We start from the raw sequence: 12930 nt of genomic DNA on the forward strand, positions 1-12930 counted from the left end.
TCAGCTCCCTTTCCAACCAAAAGCTCAGGGCTCCCTTGCTTTTCCAGCTGGGCTCCACTGGACCCCACAGCAATAGTCTTCTGGTAAAAAGTCTGAGGTCTGGATGAGCTGCTGTGTGCTCCCAGTTGCCCTCCTGCAGGCACCCAGGCCAGATGCCTGCTTGCACACTCCAAGGGATGGGTGTTTAATTTAGTTTCCTCAGCCTAAACTCCCATTTCCCTTGAGCTCCCACCAGTTTCTCATCTGTTTAACACCACCAGCTCAGAGCAGGAGCTCCTTGAAGCACTCCCCACCCTGGGTCAACAGCAGGGTATTAAATCAACATAACTTCGGCAGCAGTCCCTGCGACTCCACCTCCTATTTTTATAGCTATGCTTTGACTGATAAGGCTCTATTAATAAATCAATCAGGCAGTACCACTCCTGCTTGCAGTAGCAAGCCCCATTTTTCGTGGGGGGCTCAGCAAGGAAACAATGAACTCTCCTCACAGCCATCATATATGCACAATAGTTTTATTTTGTTTTTTTATAAAAAAAAAATCCTAAAAACTGCAGAACATTTGTATCCTAATTTCTTATACAAATTCTTCCAACACCTTCCTCTTTTTAAGCTAATTCCCCCCTAAGAACTTGTGGTGGCGTGGGTTCCCATGATTTTTGATCTAGTCACCCTTTCTAACGGGATATGTCTAAAGCTGCAATATGGCACCTGGTTGACTTAGTTGGCAGGTTTAATAAATCCAGAAAGCTGGGGTATGGAGTCACACACGGCTCAGAGTCCATCAGCACAGGCAGGGAGCCTGCCTCCACGTCCATGCCTCCAGAAAGAACCAGACCTTTCTCCTTACTGTGCAAATAACAGGCTTTGGTCATCGACCAGTCCTGTCGTAAGGGATTCTCATACCTGAAGAGGATCCCATCTTCAAGTGGGGAAGCAGCACATACAGTCAAGCAATTGTCCACAGCAGTGCCAGGCACTCAGACCTCATCAGTCAACTGTACCGTTGTAAGACTTATTGAGCTTGTTGAACGTGAACTCTACGTTATGTGTGGAAATTGGCTTTCGGTAGAGAGGGTTGGATGCCTTTGGAGAAAGGAGCAAAGAGAACAAAGGTGAGGAACAAAGTCTGTGTCATGGTGAAAATGTGTCAGTTAGTTTGGAGATAGCACTATGTTTAGCTTTGAGTGAATTGAGCATTCAGATCCAAACTGCAGTGTTGTTTATCCAGAGATGGTCCATCAGACACACCTTCCATCCTGCCTGCAGGCAGAGGCGATGCCCTCAAATGCTGATCAACCCCACCCAAAGCCTCCCAGAAGGACCCCCTTGGAGACCTGACCAATCTGGCTGCCACCACAGTTGGAGTGTGGTCCTCTCTCCCCTACCCCCTTCAGCCTCAAGCTCTGCTGAGAAATAGATGATGAAAGCAAGGGCTGGGTATAATTTTGCAGAGCATTTGTAACTTGCCAAGGGGAAGGCAGTGCGACATGCTGGACCCTGAAGTGTGCTGCAAGGCACTGCAGGGCATGGCACCTGCATCCCTTGTTCCTGCCACCCTTCTCCATCACTGCAGAGCTGTTTGCTGCCAGCACATCCCAACAGCACCCCCATACACCAGCAGCACCCCTGCCCCAGGCTCACCATTTCATATCTGGCCCGGGAACGTTCGCTCTGGAATCGGTCGAACTCCCGTCTGTCGTGAATAGTGACGAGCAGCTTCCAGAGTGCCAGCAAGATGATGCCAATCAGCACCACACTGCCAATCACTGCCAGCACGATCGTCACAGCGCTGGGGGCTGAGCTGCAGGCTGGTCATGAGGGAGAAAAGGTAATTAGCTCCAGTGTGAGTGTAGCCTGTATTTGGGTCCTGGAACATAATAATCTGGACTGCAGCCACTGCCTGTGAGTGAACTCAGGGCAGCACTAGCAGCAGTGACTAAATTAAAAAAAGCAACAGTCCCCTCTGAAATCAAAGTGTTTTGTTTTTTTTTTTATTATTAAATAAATGCCTTGCTAGAGGCAGGTCAAAGGGACAGCTCTCATGCATGTCACCAGAGCTGGGATGTCACATAGCGCTCCAGGGGAAGAGTAGGGCTGCAGTGCCACTGTCCAACAGTGACGCAGGGTTTTAATGCCAGGTGACCCATGTGGGACGCAGAGCATTAAGGTGCCTCTGGCAAAAGCCAGCTCAGCCTTTGGCCCACAGGGACACAGGTGATCTCTAAGGACTTTAAGTAAGTACATTAACTGTCAGCCAATCAACTACTCTTTCAATTAAGTGCAAGCTGCAGCACAAATTAAATAAAACATAAGGAATCTCAGTCTTTCCCATACTGGCCTGTGCCTCAGAGGACCAGAGCAGATCACAAGAAGCTACTGCTGGATGCTTGCCAGCTTGTCCTAAAACCCCATGAGGAGTTTTCTTTGAGCAACTGCATTGCATGTGATTAAAATAACGCTGGGAAGCACAGCTGTCTGTGCAGTCTGGGGAAGGGAGCAGGGACACACAGCCCTTACACTGCCTGGATAGGAGCTAGCTCTTAGGCAATGTAGAAATCCTTAGTTGGTACAGGGATTTCCTAACATCCTGACTTAACCAGCAGCAGCACCAGGTGTCCCCTTCTGATGTTTTTGTTCCTGGGGGCTGTATCACCAAATCAGGCATGCTTTTTGCTACTTAAATAGGCTCTATTTATTTTAATTCAGTATCCTAAGTTGGCAGAAAACCCTTCAACCATTTGCTAGCAATGCTGGCAGCTCAGGTGCATGTTTTACTTGGAGTCCTTTTTTGACTAAGTTGGGAGCATTTGTAGTTGGGTTTCAGCACTATAAAACACTTCAGTTTAAATCATCCCAGCTTATCTGCTCACACACACAGCCAGTGAAACCAGCCTTGCTGCAACTCGCTGGGCTGCAGCCCATCACCTCTCCTGAGGCAGCCTCTGCTGTTAAAAAGGAAACCAAAGGAGGGCCAACCTGGCTCTTTGAGGACGGTGAGGTTGGACTTCCCACTGGGAAGCTCCAAGTAGGTGAACTTCATGACGCAGTTGTTCACTGGGTAGGCGCAGAGGATCGCGCTCGGGTCATCCGTTTCTGGAACGAGATGCAGAGTCACAGAATTTTATTTGGGGAGCAGGCCTGGAAAGCAGCACACTTTGATCACGACTCATGCAAATTGTAACTGAGCAGTGTCCAGATTTACTGCTTGAAAAAATGTGGCACTTGGCAAATGTCCGATGGCAAACAGACTCAACCTCTCTCACACACACAAGCAAACACACACACTTTTCCTTCACACAAGTCTGCTTTGGCAATAAATGCTGTTTTCTTCTTAATTTCCTAAATTTCTTGAAGAGTGGAAGGTGAAGAGAAAACAAGGGGCAAAGACTCAGATGGGGCCAGCAGCAGCAGCCCATGGCCAGCTCATGCTCTTCCAACTGTGCTGAGTGGCTCCAGCTCCGGAAATGGCTGAGAAGTTTGTTTTTAAAGAGTGAGATAGAAGAGGAAAATGTGAAAAGGGAGGAGAGGGGGAGGAAGGGAGGGGGAAGGGAGGAGTTGGTTGGAAAGATTATGTGTAGATGGGTCACAAGAAATGAGAGGACTTTCATATAGGTACTGTATGTGTGTTTGCCTGCCTAACATACCACTAGGCAGAGCCTGTTGCTGCTCTGGTCAGTCTAAGATGCTCCCTGAGGAAGGCTGCTTCACAGAAGCAATTTAAGATTCAGCAAAGCCATCACCTGAGGTTTGCAGCTCTATCTTCAGGTGTGATTTCAGTAAAGCCACTGCTCTGCATGGCCACAGCTTGTCAGGTGTCTCCATTGCAGGGACAGTGACTGGAGGGAGATGGGGCAGCATCTCGGGCCATGAGAGGTAGCTCTGCTGAGCACATCTCTGCAGGCCTGCATGGGCTGAGCGTGTCAAAGGAGAGGAAGGGATTTAGGGACCCAGTGCTATTGGCTGGCAAAGACATGACCTTGCCTTAGGCACCTGGAAAATGCTTCCCACAGCTCTCCTCCTCACTCCTATCTGTGCCTGTCTGTCATGCTGAAAAATGATCGCATTAATGACCACTGCTACTCCAGCCCCTTAGCCTTCTCCTGTCTGTTTGTTTTTCCTTTCAGTGCCCTTGACCTGCATACAGTTTAAAGATTAATACCCTACATTTCAACAGCTGAGCCCAGATGCAGCTGCCCCTCTGGTGAGTTGCGACGAGTTCCTGGTGTGGACAAACCTCAGCTGTTCCAACCCTGGGACACGAAAACCTGCTCTACCTACACAGTGGTAGCAAAGGCAGGGCTGGAGAAGTGCTGATTGTTACAAAGTAAAGTACTAATTAGATTAATATAGATAAAACTTCCATGTTTCTTGACTAACGCCCTTCTGAGTTAAGCAGCAAACCTTAGTTCCTCCAGGCCTAGCTGCTTTCACTCTGATCCTTGCACCGCTATTCTGCTAAAAGAGACAGGGATTAAAGTTTCAATAGTAATTATCTCTGTTGGTCTTCACTAGGTTTCAGAGATCACATATCCACATAGAGAGGTGTGAGGGCCCCACTGAGTTTTCAGGTCCACTGATGTGTGCTGTTGCCAGGTTCAGCTCATGCTCCTCTTGTGTTTAAACTTCCTCTCTGGAACCACTAGGAATGCAAATGAGATATTGCAGAAGCGAAGGAGATCCTGCAGAGTCCAAAGCAAGTCATACAAGCCTCCCACAAGGCAGCATTCTGGCTTATGAGTCCAATGATTGATGCCTTTGCCATACAAAGCTTTGAAGAACTGGCTGCTTCATACTCAGAGTCAAAAGGCACTTGGGATGCTCCAGGGTGTGCTCATTGCAATTTGATATTTAAGGAAGTCCCATCCTCCTCTGCCAGGGTACTGCAGATCTATGTATTGTGTGACAAATATCAGCATTCAGCCTCTCAGCAGGGACTTATAATACGTGCTGAATAATACAGAAGTGCTTGAAAACCAGGATTTGGCAAAGTCCGCCTGTAACGAAGTCCATAGTACCCAAGAGCTTTCTTGAGGAATATTTTGCTTTATCTCTTCCTCTAGCAGCCCAGATCTCCAAGCACCACGTGCAATCCAACTGTAATAGTTCAACAAAAGCATAAGCATAATTCCCCAAAATGTCTTAAAATAGAAATTTGGCTGTGTTTTTCCCTGAAAGCCATGCAGGGAGTTTGCAAACCATAGCCCAGCCTCACCTTCCAGGGCACAGTCAGCACAAAAGCTGGCTTTGGTGTGGTACAATAACCAGGCAGGAGGGATGAGCTTTAACCCCTAGTATTTGCTGGCTCCTAAGAAACACGGGCCAGCCAGGCACTAGTGTGGTGGGGGGAAACAGTTTTCCCCCTGAAGTTCTAAAATGGTAAATCCATGACAACCAGAAAGAAGCTTTGTGTAGTTTGGACTTCCACACCTCTCACAGTGTGCAGATGTAGGTGCCCTCCTGGCTGAACTGCAGGGAGAATGGAGAGAACAAGAGCAGGTGTCCCAAACAGAATGGTAGGAAACCTCACTGGTCATAATTTAAAAGCTAGAAACTGGATGTAAGAGGAAAATGGGAAAAACATCACCTGCAGGCAACTCAGGGGGAAAGGAGTGAAAAGACAAGCAAGGTAGGGCACTCCTACCTCTATAAAGTATGGGAAGAGAAGGAAATGTCAGATGCAGACAGTAATTCATCCCTGATTGATCTACAACCCTCTCTGCAAGGCGTACGGCTAAGGACAAGGTCAGGATTGTGATTAACGCTGTCACAAGTTTGGATCGCCTCTACTCCTCCAAATAGCAACCAGGACTCCCAGAATGGATCTTGAAAAGAAGGGGGAGAAAGTAATCTGCTGAGAGATGCACACATAGGGTGACCTCTAGAAGAGGGCACAAAGGGCAAGAGAGGACCTTGCCAGGGTGGCTTGTAGCAGTCAGGTCTCCCAAAGCAGAACTCGTTTCCAAAACAGCTTTGCTTTTCCTTACAAGCTCACTTCTTCCAAGATGAATTCCTTTTGTACTCTCTCATGGCTCATCTCTTCTTCCGTCTCATCTGACCTCATTCCACTCCCTTTGCTCCTTGCACTGGTGGTAGTGGTTAGATGTGGTAAGATGTTATTTAAGATCAAAGAGTTTTTTACTTCATTATAGATTATAGCCCAGAGAGAGTGCAACACATACCACGTATACACATATACATACTACCTGCACATATACATTTCTAAATACTAGGTATTCCCTGAGGGTTTCTTTACAGATGTGTCTTGGTCTGGTTAAGAGGAGCTCAATGCCACAGTCACTGGCTCCCACTGCCTGTAGTCCTGCTGCTGCCAACTTACCGAGAACATCCACAGTGGTGATGATCTCGTCCTTGCAGTGCTTTTGGCAGGTTTGGTTATCAGCCAGTCTTCCTGAGTTAAACAGCTTGCATTCAATGCAGTCCCTGCAGGAACACACACAGAGGGGAAGATTAAGCACCCACAAGAAACTGTATGAACACAGAGATTCAGCCCTTGGAAAGGGACTCCCAGAGTGCTGGTCTTGAGGCTGCACATCTGAACCACAAGGAAAGAGCAACTTCAGGGCCAAGCATCTCCATCTCAAGGATGGATTTATTCTAGAGGTGGATTCGATTAAGGTGTAAAACAACTGGGAGGTTTGGGGTATTTTTGCCCTTTGGATGTCTGGAGCTGCATTTCAGCTACTGCAAAATCCTGCCTGAGATCAAGGCAGGCAGCACTGCTCTGTACTAGTCTGATGCTGATGCCCAGGCCACCTCCACTGCTGTGAGGCCCCATCCTCCCCTCCTCTACAGCTCACAGCTCTCTGGACCCAGATGTTTGCAGCTCAGAGTGCAGCAAAACTGTAGTTGCCAACCTTTCCCGAAGAGTGGGACAGCACTGGAAATGAATAGGGACATGAAACTCTGCGAGGACTGGAGCAGCAACACTTGTTGCTGCTCTACCTGGGATACTTTCAGGTTGCTTGGCATGGGCTCCTAGCAGTAACAGGCTTGCCTGGGCGGATCTCCCCTGTTTAACAAAACAGGAGTAATTCCTTAGCTGAAAAGCATCCCAGGATACAAAGAGCTGCCCTTCCCACCCGCAAGAAGACCTTCCTGAAATGCCCGTGAGTACCTTTTAGTGCTACAGACACCTGGGCAGGTGGGACACTTCTCACATGTCTCTCCAAAAGCCCCTGGCTCGGTGCACTGACACCTCCCACAGACGCAGGCGCCCCTGCCGCTGCACATCTGGCCATCACTGGAAACACAGCTGTCCATCTCGGTGGAGCAGTTGCAGTTGTCCCCGATGTAACCAGCATGGCACTTGCACTCCCCACAGTGACACTCTCCATGACCTGAAAGCAAGAGTAGGGGAGAGGCATCAGCAGCATTCGGGGCCAGCGATGGGTGCTGTGGCTGCCCCTATGCAGGAGGGATCAGCAGCCCAGCAGGAAGAGCTACCAGAGAGACCTTATTTGTCAGAGCAACAAACAGAAGGTGATGGGAAACACCTAAGATATCAAATTAATATCTACATTTAGCAGCAAAAAATACCTAGTCACTGATCTCCCAGCTTCCCTCTACAGTTACTCAAGACAAATGGGCACCTCTCCCTTCCTACTTTTGTATGAATTAATCTCTTCTTTCTCTGTCTACATCAAGAGATATGAAGATGGAAATGGAGTAGTGCTTCCTTGCTGGTTTTGAACACAGAGTTTAGCAGCAAAAAGCCTAGCAGGTTGCCCACTTCATAAAGTCTTTCCTACCCTTCTTTCCTAACAGTTTTACTTAAGAAGTTCTCACAAAAACCTTGAAAAAAAAAATTAAATCAACAAGCACTGTCTTCTGTGTCCAAATAGGACCTTTGTGTCCCAGCCAGAAACATGAAGGTTGCTGGGACCAGCTGAACCCCCTCAGGGAGTAGCTCAGGGCTGCTCTCAGCACAGATGGATGAAGAAACCAACTGAGTGAAGGCACTCCTCTACTAAAACATCCCCTTGCAGCTAGGGGGTTTAGCAATGGGCTGAGAAAGTCAATAGGCTCCAAGGCTTTCAGTGACAGTAAGAGCAGTGGCTGGCTGCCGAGCAGCTGGTTTCAGAGAGGCATCCATCAGCTTGCTGGAGAGGCTGCTTGAAATCCTCCTTGGTCAGTCCCTAGGAGAAGGGATGCCTTTGAAGGCACAGTTCATAGAGTTGAAGGGTTTGTATATGAGGCTCATCAGCAACCTCATTACAGCTCAGCTTTCCCACTGGAAACAGCCTGAAGCACCCCAGACATGATAAATTATATACACACTCCTTTCATCGACACAAAACCACTGATCTCCCTGCCTCTCTCATCGCGCCAAGATTATGAGAGAGGCTGTGGACTGTCAAGCTATATCCCTTGCCAAAAGTCATGGGAGCACCTTCTGTTTTACTAGGCATCTCATATGTCCCAGAACATCACAAGTCACCCTCCTACAGCCTCTTTTGCACTCCCACCATTTGCTTTGGATCCAGCCTGAAAATTCAAACATTACCAGACAGAGGAGATTATGTTTACAAGATCTCTAGAGGTGACCTCCTTCCCTGCCTACATCTGATGGAGATTAAAATCCCTTGCTCTGTTTGCCTTCACGGCGAAAGCCTTGCCCTTTCCCCAGACATAGATGTACAGGTAGGTTTGGTTTTCCCCCTCCCTACAAAGCTTTGGGTTTGAGCCCATGGGCACAGCTATGTCCACAACTATGTCCACATTATGTTCAGGGTACAGCTGCAGGACTGGGACCCTCGTGACCTCCACTTCACAAACCAAATGGGGTGTCTGGCTTTCATTCACAATTAATTCAGGCAATTGGTCTCATACACAGCAGGTTTGGTGCCTCCATGGCAATGCATGTGTCCAAATTAGCTATAAATCATGGTTTTCTTAAATGGGCACTATTTCAAAGAATCCAAAGCAACTGGCATCGGGAATTCATGTACATGGCATATTGTAAATGTGTTCAGGCTTGAATTTGAGCTGTGAGGGACAAGACAAGCAAGCCAATGGCATTCATATCACCCCATAGTCCTGACCTGGGTGGGAGCCACCCCCCGCTACTGGACAGAGGGGCAGAGCCCCTGTATCGTCAGCCTTAGCTCAGTTCTCCTAGGACATCACAGAACCCAGCACAAGATGTGAATGCATTGGTAATCTGTCTCTGGACCATAAAATGATTCAGTTTTTAAAGGCATCAGTGCCAGGCCATAGAAGGCTAGAGAGACTGCACATCCCTTCCAGCTCCTGGCAGGCTGGAGATGGAGCCTGGAATGACTGTTGGATGGGAAACGGCCATTTCCAAATAATGCATCCTATTAAACCACTGTGATCGGAAAACTTAAGAAACAGCATCTTAAAGGAAGCGGTTTTGTTTATTGAAGGGGATGAAGAAAAAGCTGTTTTGTATGAGGGTGACTAAGCGTGGGGTGTGACCTTAAAATTTAGAAACATGTTGACATGTGTTTCCTGCCTTTGGCCACACTGGCTCACTATGCAAGAAATCACTGGCTGAAGCTCACCATGGCAAATATGCCAAGAGTGGGAATTTTCCATCTTGACCTGTAATGGCAAAGATGTTACAATCTTCTCTGCCTACATCAGTTTGAAAGAGAGGCCACTCCTGCAAGCACCATGAGCTCCATTTCTGGTGCCATTCATCTCCCACACAGCCTGAAACTTAATGAGTGGGAAACATTTATTTCTCATACGGACACAACAAGAGTCAGCCCACTTCCCAGTGTCCAGCTGGAGCACTGGAGATGGGAATCCACTCTGTCCTCTTACTGAGGACACAATCTGAGAGGAGTCTCGAGGTAATGTGGCACTGAGTCTTATGGTGATGGTGACTCAGAGCTGAGGTTTGCAGAGTCCTACCCAGTACTCACATTTTGCAGGAAAATGTGCTGCACATTTCTGGTCACACACAGTGCTGATGTGGTCAAGCAGTCTCTGTGCCATCTAAGATCATGTCTGCAGGAAGCCTTACACCACCATGGCCAGGAAAAACCTCTGCTTTACTTCCCAGTTTCATTTCCAAGATGACAATCCGTTTTCAAGGAGGGTGTGTTTCAAGACACCTCTGCACCGGCAGCAGTCTCATGGTGCAGGACATCACCCTGGACTTTAACCCCCTTCAAATTTGAGATTGCACATTCTCTATTAAAGCTGGTTTGTGAAGCCAAAATACATTCATTATGTTCCTCAAATATAACAAAAGATATTTTCTTCTGTTCCCACCCTTGAAATGAGACAAGCTTAGAAGTTTAAAAGACGGGAAATTAAATGTTCCCTTTGAATTTGATAACATACTTTCCAGGCAGCTCTTATTAGGGGGCTAACACAGAACACATATCAGGGAGGCTGCAGAAGCATGCTGGGAGGGTGTAGCAGAGGAAAGCAATGCTTTTGTCGGGGAAAAGCAGTCCCCACACTAAGTTTGACTACTCTGGGATCCATCAGGGCAGGAGCCATGGGGTGCATTGCTCCTCGGAGGCATCCTCTTCCCTGCGAGGCCACCAAGGTGGACTGAGACCCACAGCCCAGCCAGTGCTTCCCTCTCTCTCTCTGCCCTGAAACACATCCCCATCCCACTGCTGTGCCCCGGCTGGGCTGCACCTCTCACTGTCACTCAGGCAGCTTTTGGCAGGACATCCAACCATCCTCATTTCACCCCAGCTGCCTCTGCCTTCCCCCCTCAGCTGCTCACCAGGATGACAGCTATAGGCCAAATCCTCCCTGCCCTCACCCTGGCACCACAAAAACCCGGGCTGGCATTCCCACACCAGCACTGTGTCTTGCTCTGGTCCCAAAGCAGGATCATTGTCGAACTGGGATAGCAGCTTCTGGCAGAAGCTTCCAGCCTCTGACCCTGATTTCATCCCAGGCTTCCTGAGAGCAGGCTGTGACCCTGCTGAGCAGGACAGCCCGTCTGCCCTCCATGATAACTGTCCGCCTTTTAGGAATTGTACCAAGAGGTCTGAAACTCAATGCACTAAAAGCTCTCTCACTAGGGATTTTGATAGAATAGAATGTGGTTTTCCTAAAGCTTCCTACTTCTGTGCATAACACAAAGTTATGCAAAAAATACCAGTTTTCTTTTGAAAGAAAAAACATCATCCCAGCTTTTATGGAGAGGGCAAAAATGTTTGAAAACAAGCCCCCTTCAACACTTTTTTTTCAAACCTTCTAGAAAATTAAACCAATGTGCCTACCACACAAGAAAAAGAAATCCTCATGATTTTTATGCCAGTTTCTTGGTTTCTGAACGCTCGGGAGGGGAAAGATCATATCGTATTTTCTTCCCATTTAATCAAGCCACTTATTTTTTTTGCCTCTGTGTTCACATCCAGACTTTGGGTCAGGACCTCCAAAAGGCTGTGCTGTTGTCATTTTTGGTTACTTGAACAACTAGTTTGAAATAGGAAAAGCCACAAAGGAAAAACAATTAAGAGAAATAAGTTATGGCAAACAATTTCCAGATTCCCCGGTGCCATCCCTTTAAGAAGCCCTGGCTGCTGTGCCTAACACCTTGAGAGCCCCAATGCAGAAGCCAACATTTGTTTGTACTTCTGAGGGGTGGATTCATCAAAAACATCTGCTTATGAGAGAAGAAGTCAAACCCTATTGATGCAGAGCACTGCTTGAGCATCAGTTTTGTACCAGATCAGCCAATCTCTCAGCAGAAGTGCTCGAAATTTGTGGGAGAGGCTCTATGAACAGCCCATTTTGAGTGGGAGGAAGAAGGGCAGCAGAAGAGGCTTTGGACACTTGGAAAATACAGACCTTTCCATTTGGGAAAGGGCTATGGTAAGACACAGTGCCTGCTTAGGCAAATAAATCATCCTACTAATCTCTTTCCATGACTCAAAGCAGCCAGCACTGCACATCAAGAGGCCAGGCAAGGCGAGGTGAGGCAGCCTGCCCATGGCACAGCTCAGGTCCATGGCTCTGCCAGATGGTCAGCACCACTAGGGAGTCGGGAGAGCTCAGGAAATTTTAGACAGTGAGGATGGGTTTAGGATCCATTCCCTGGGTCATGACAGTCTGGCAGTGGAATCAAGGGTGGCAGGTTGGCCAGAGCATCCTCAATCCCTGGAGCCTGCTGAGCATAACAGCCTCCTTGTGAAAGCCAGGCTACTATGTAAACACAGACAGACGAATGTCAAGGGACCAAGGTTTCTGTGTAATCTGAAATTCATCCTCTGACTGCCTCCATTCACATCAGAAGAGAGCCTGCCCACACATTTATCCACAACGCAGTACTGAAGCAACAGAACAAACACTAAGAGGTCAGCAATAAGTAAATAGTGCTTTTCTGAATGTTATTTACACCAGACACCATGGATCTGTGCATCTTTCAATTGCAATGGATATTTATATCCTGAAGCATATGGGTTTGACCAAGAACTGCCAAGGCTTTAAATAAGCCTTTATTTCAATCCTAGTGCTGGTTGAGCTCACCAGTCATCAAAAATAGCATCGGAGATGCCGACTAATGAAACCAAAGGTTAAGGAATAAATACAGGCTTGAGCTGCTAATTTAGCCATGGGTACCAGAAGCCCCATCACCAGCTCGACATTACTGACAGCAATCACGGTGCAGCACTGCCATTGCAAAACAAAACCCCCACCTCAGTATGCCGATTTCTCATTCACTTGGAAATTTCTGGGTTAAATCAGAACTGGACAGGGAAGACAAGGTTTTGGAAACTGCTGTCTCATGAAGGCAGCTGAAAGCAATCCGAGGCAGGCGGATTTCCTGTGGCAGCCCTGGCCAGCCTTTCCTCATTTTCCTTCTCTCTGCTGCAGAAGCGGAGGTGAAATGCAACCACAAGATATGGCTGATGATCCACCAGAAAGCCAAAATGGGCAGCAAGGACTCATTTCCTGAAAGAGATCTAAAGC

At 47.7% G+C, this 12930-nt stretch overlaps 1 protein-coding gene across 1 annotated transcript in view; it reads right to left on the reverse strand.

Moving 5' to 3' along the window:
* Nucleotides 1-498: 498 nt before the first annotated feature.
* ITGB5 (integrin subunit beta 5) overlaps nt 499-12930 on the reverse strand; it is a 59611-nt gene continuing 47179 nt past the window's right edge. The window contains exons 11-15 of the mRNA XM_064661446.1: nt 7136-7358; nt 6338-6441; nt 2977-3093; nt 1642-1808; nt 499-1083 (exon numbers count right to left, since the gene is read on the reverse strand). Coding sequence (XP_064517516.1) covers nt 988-1083; nt 1642-1808; nt 2977-3093; nt 6338-6441; nt 7136-7358 — 707 coding nt within the window. The 3' untranslated portion in view covers nt 499-987. The remainder of the gene's footprint in view (nt 1084-1641; nt 1809-2976; nt 3094-6337; nt 6442-7135; nt 7359-12930) is intronic.

The sequence above is a fragment of the Pseudopipra pipra genome, chromosome 7 (assembly GCF_036250125.1).
Source record: "Pseudopipra pipra isolate bDixPip1 chromosome 7, bDixPip1.hap1, whole genome shotgun sequence".
Classification (NCBI taxonomy): Eukaryota; Metazoa; Chordata; class Aves; order Passeriformes; family Pipridae; genus Pseudopipra; species Pseudopipra pipra.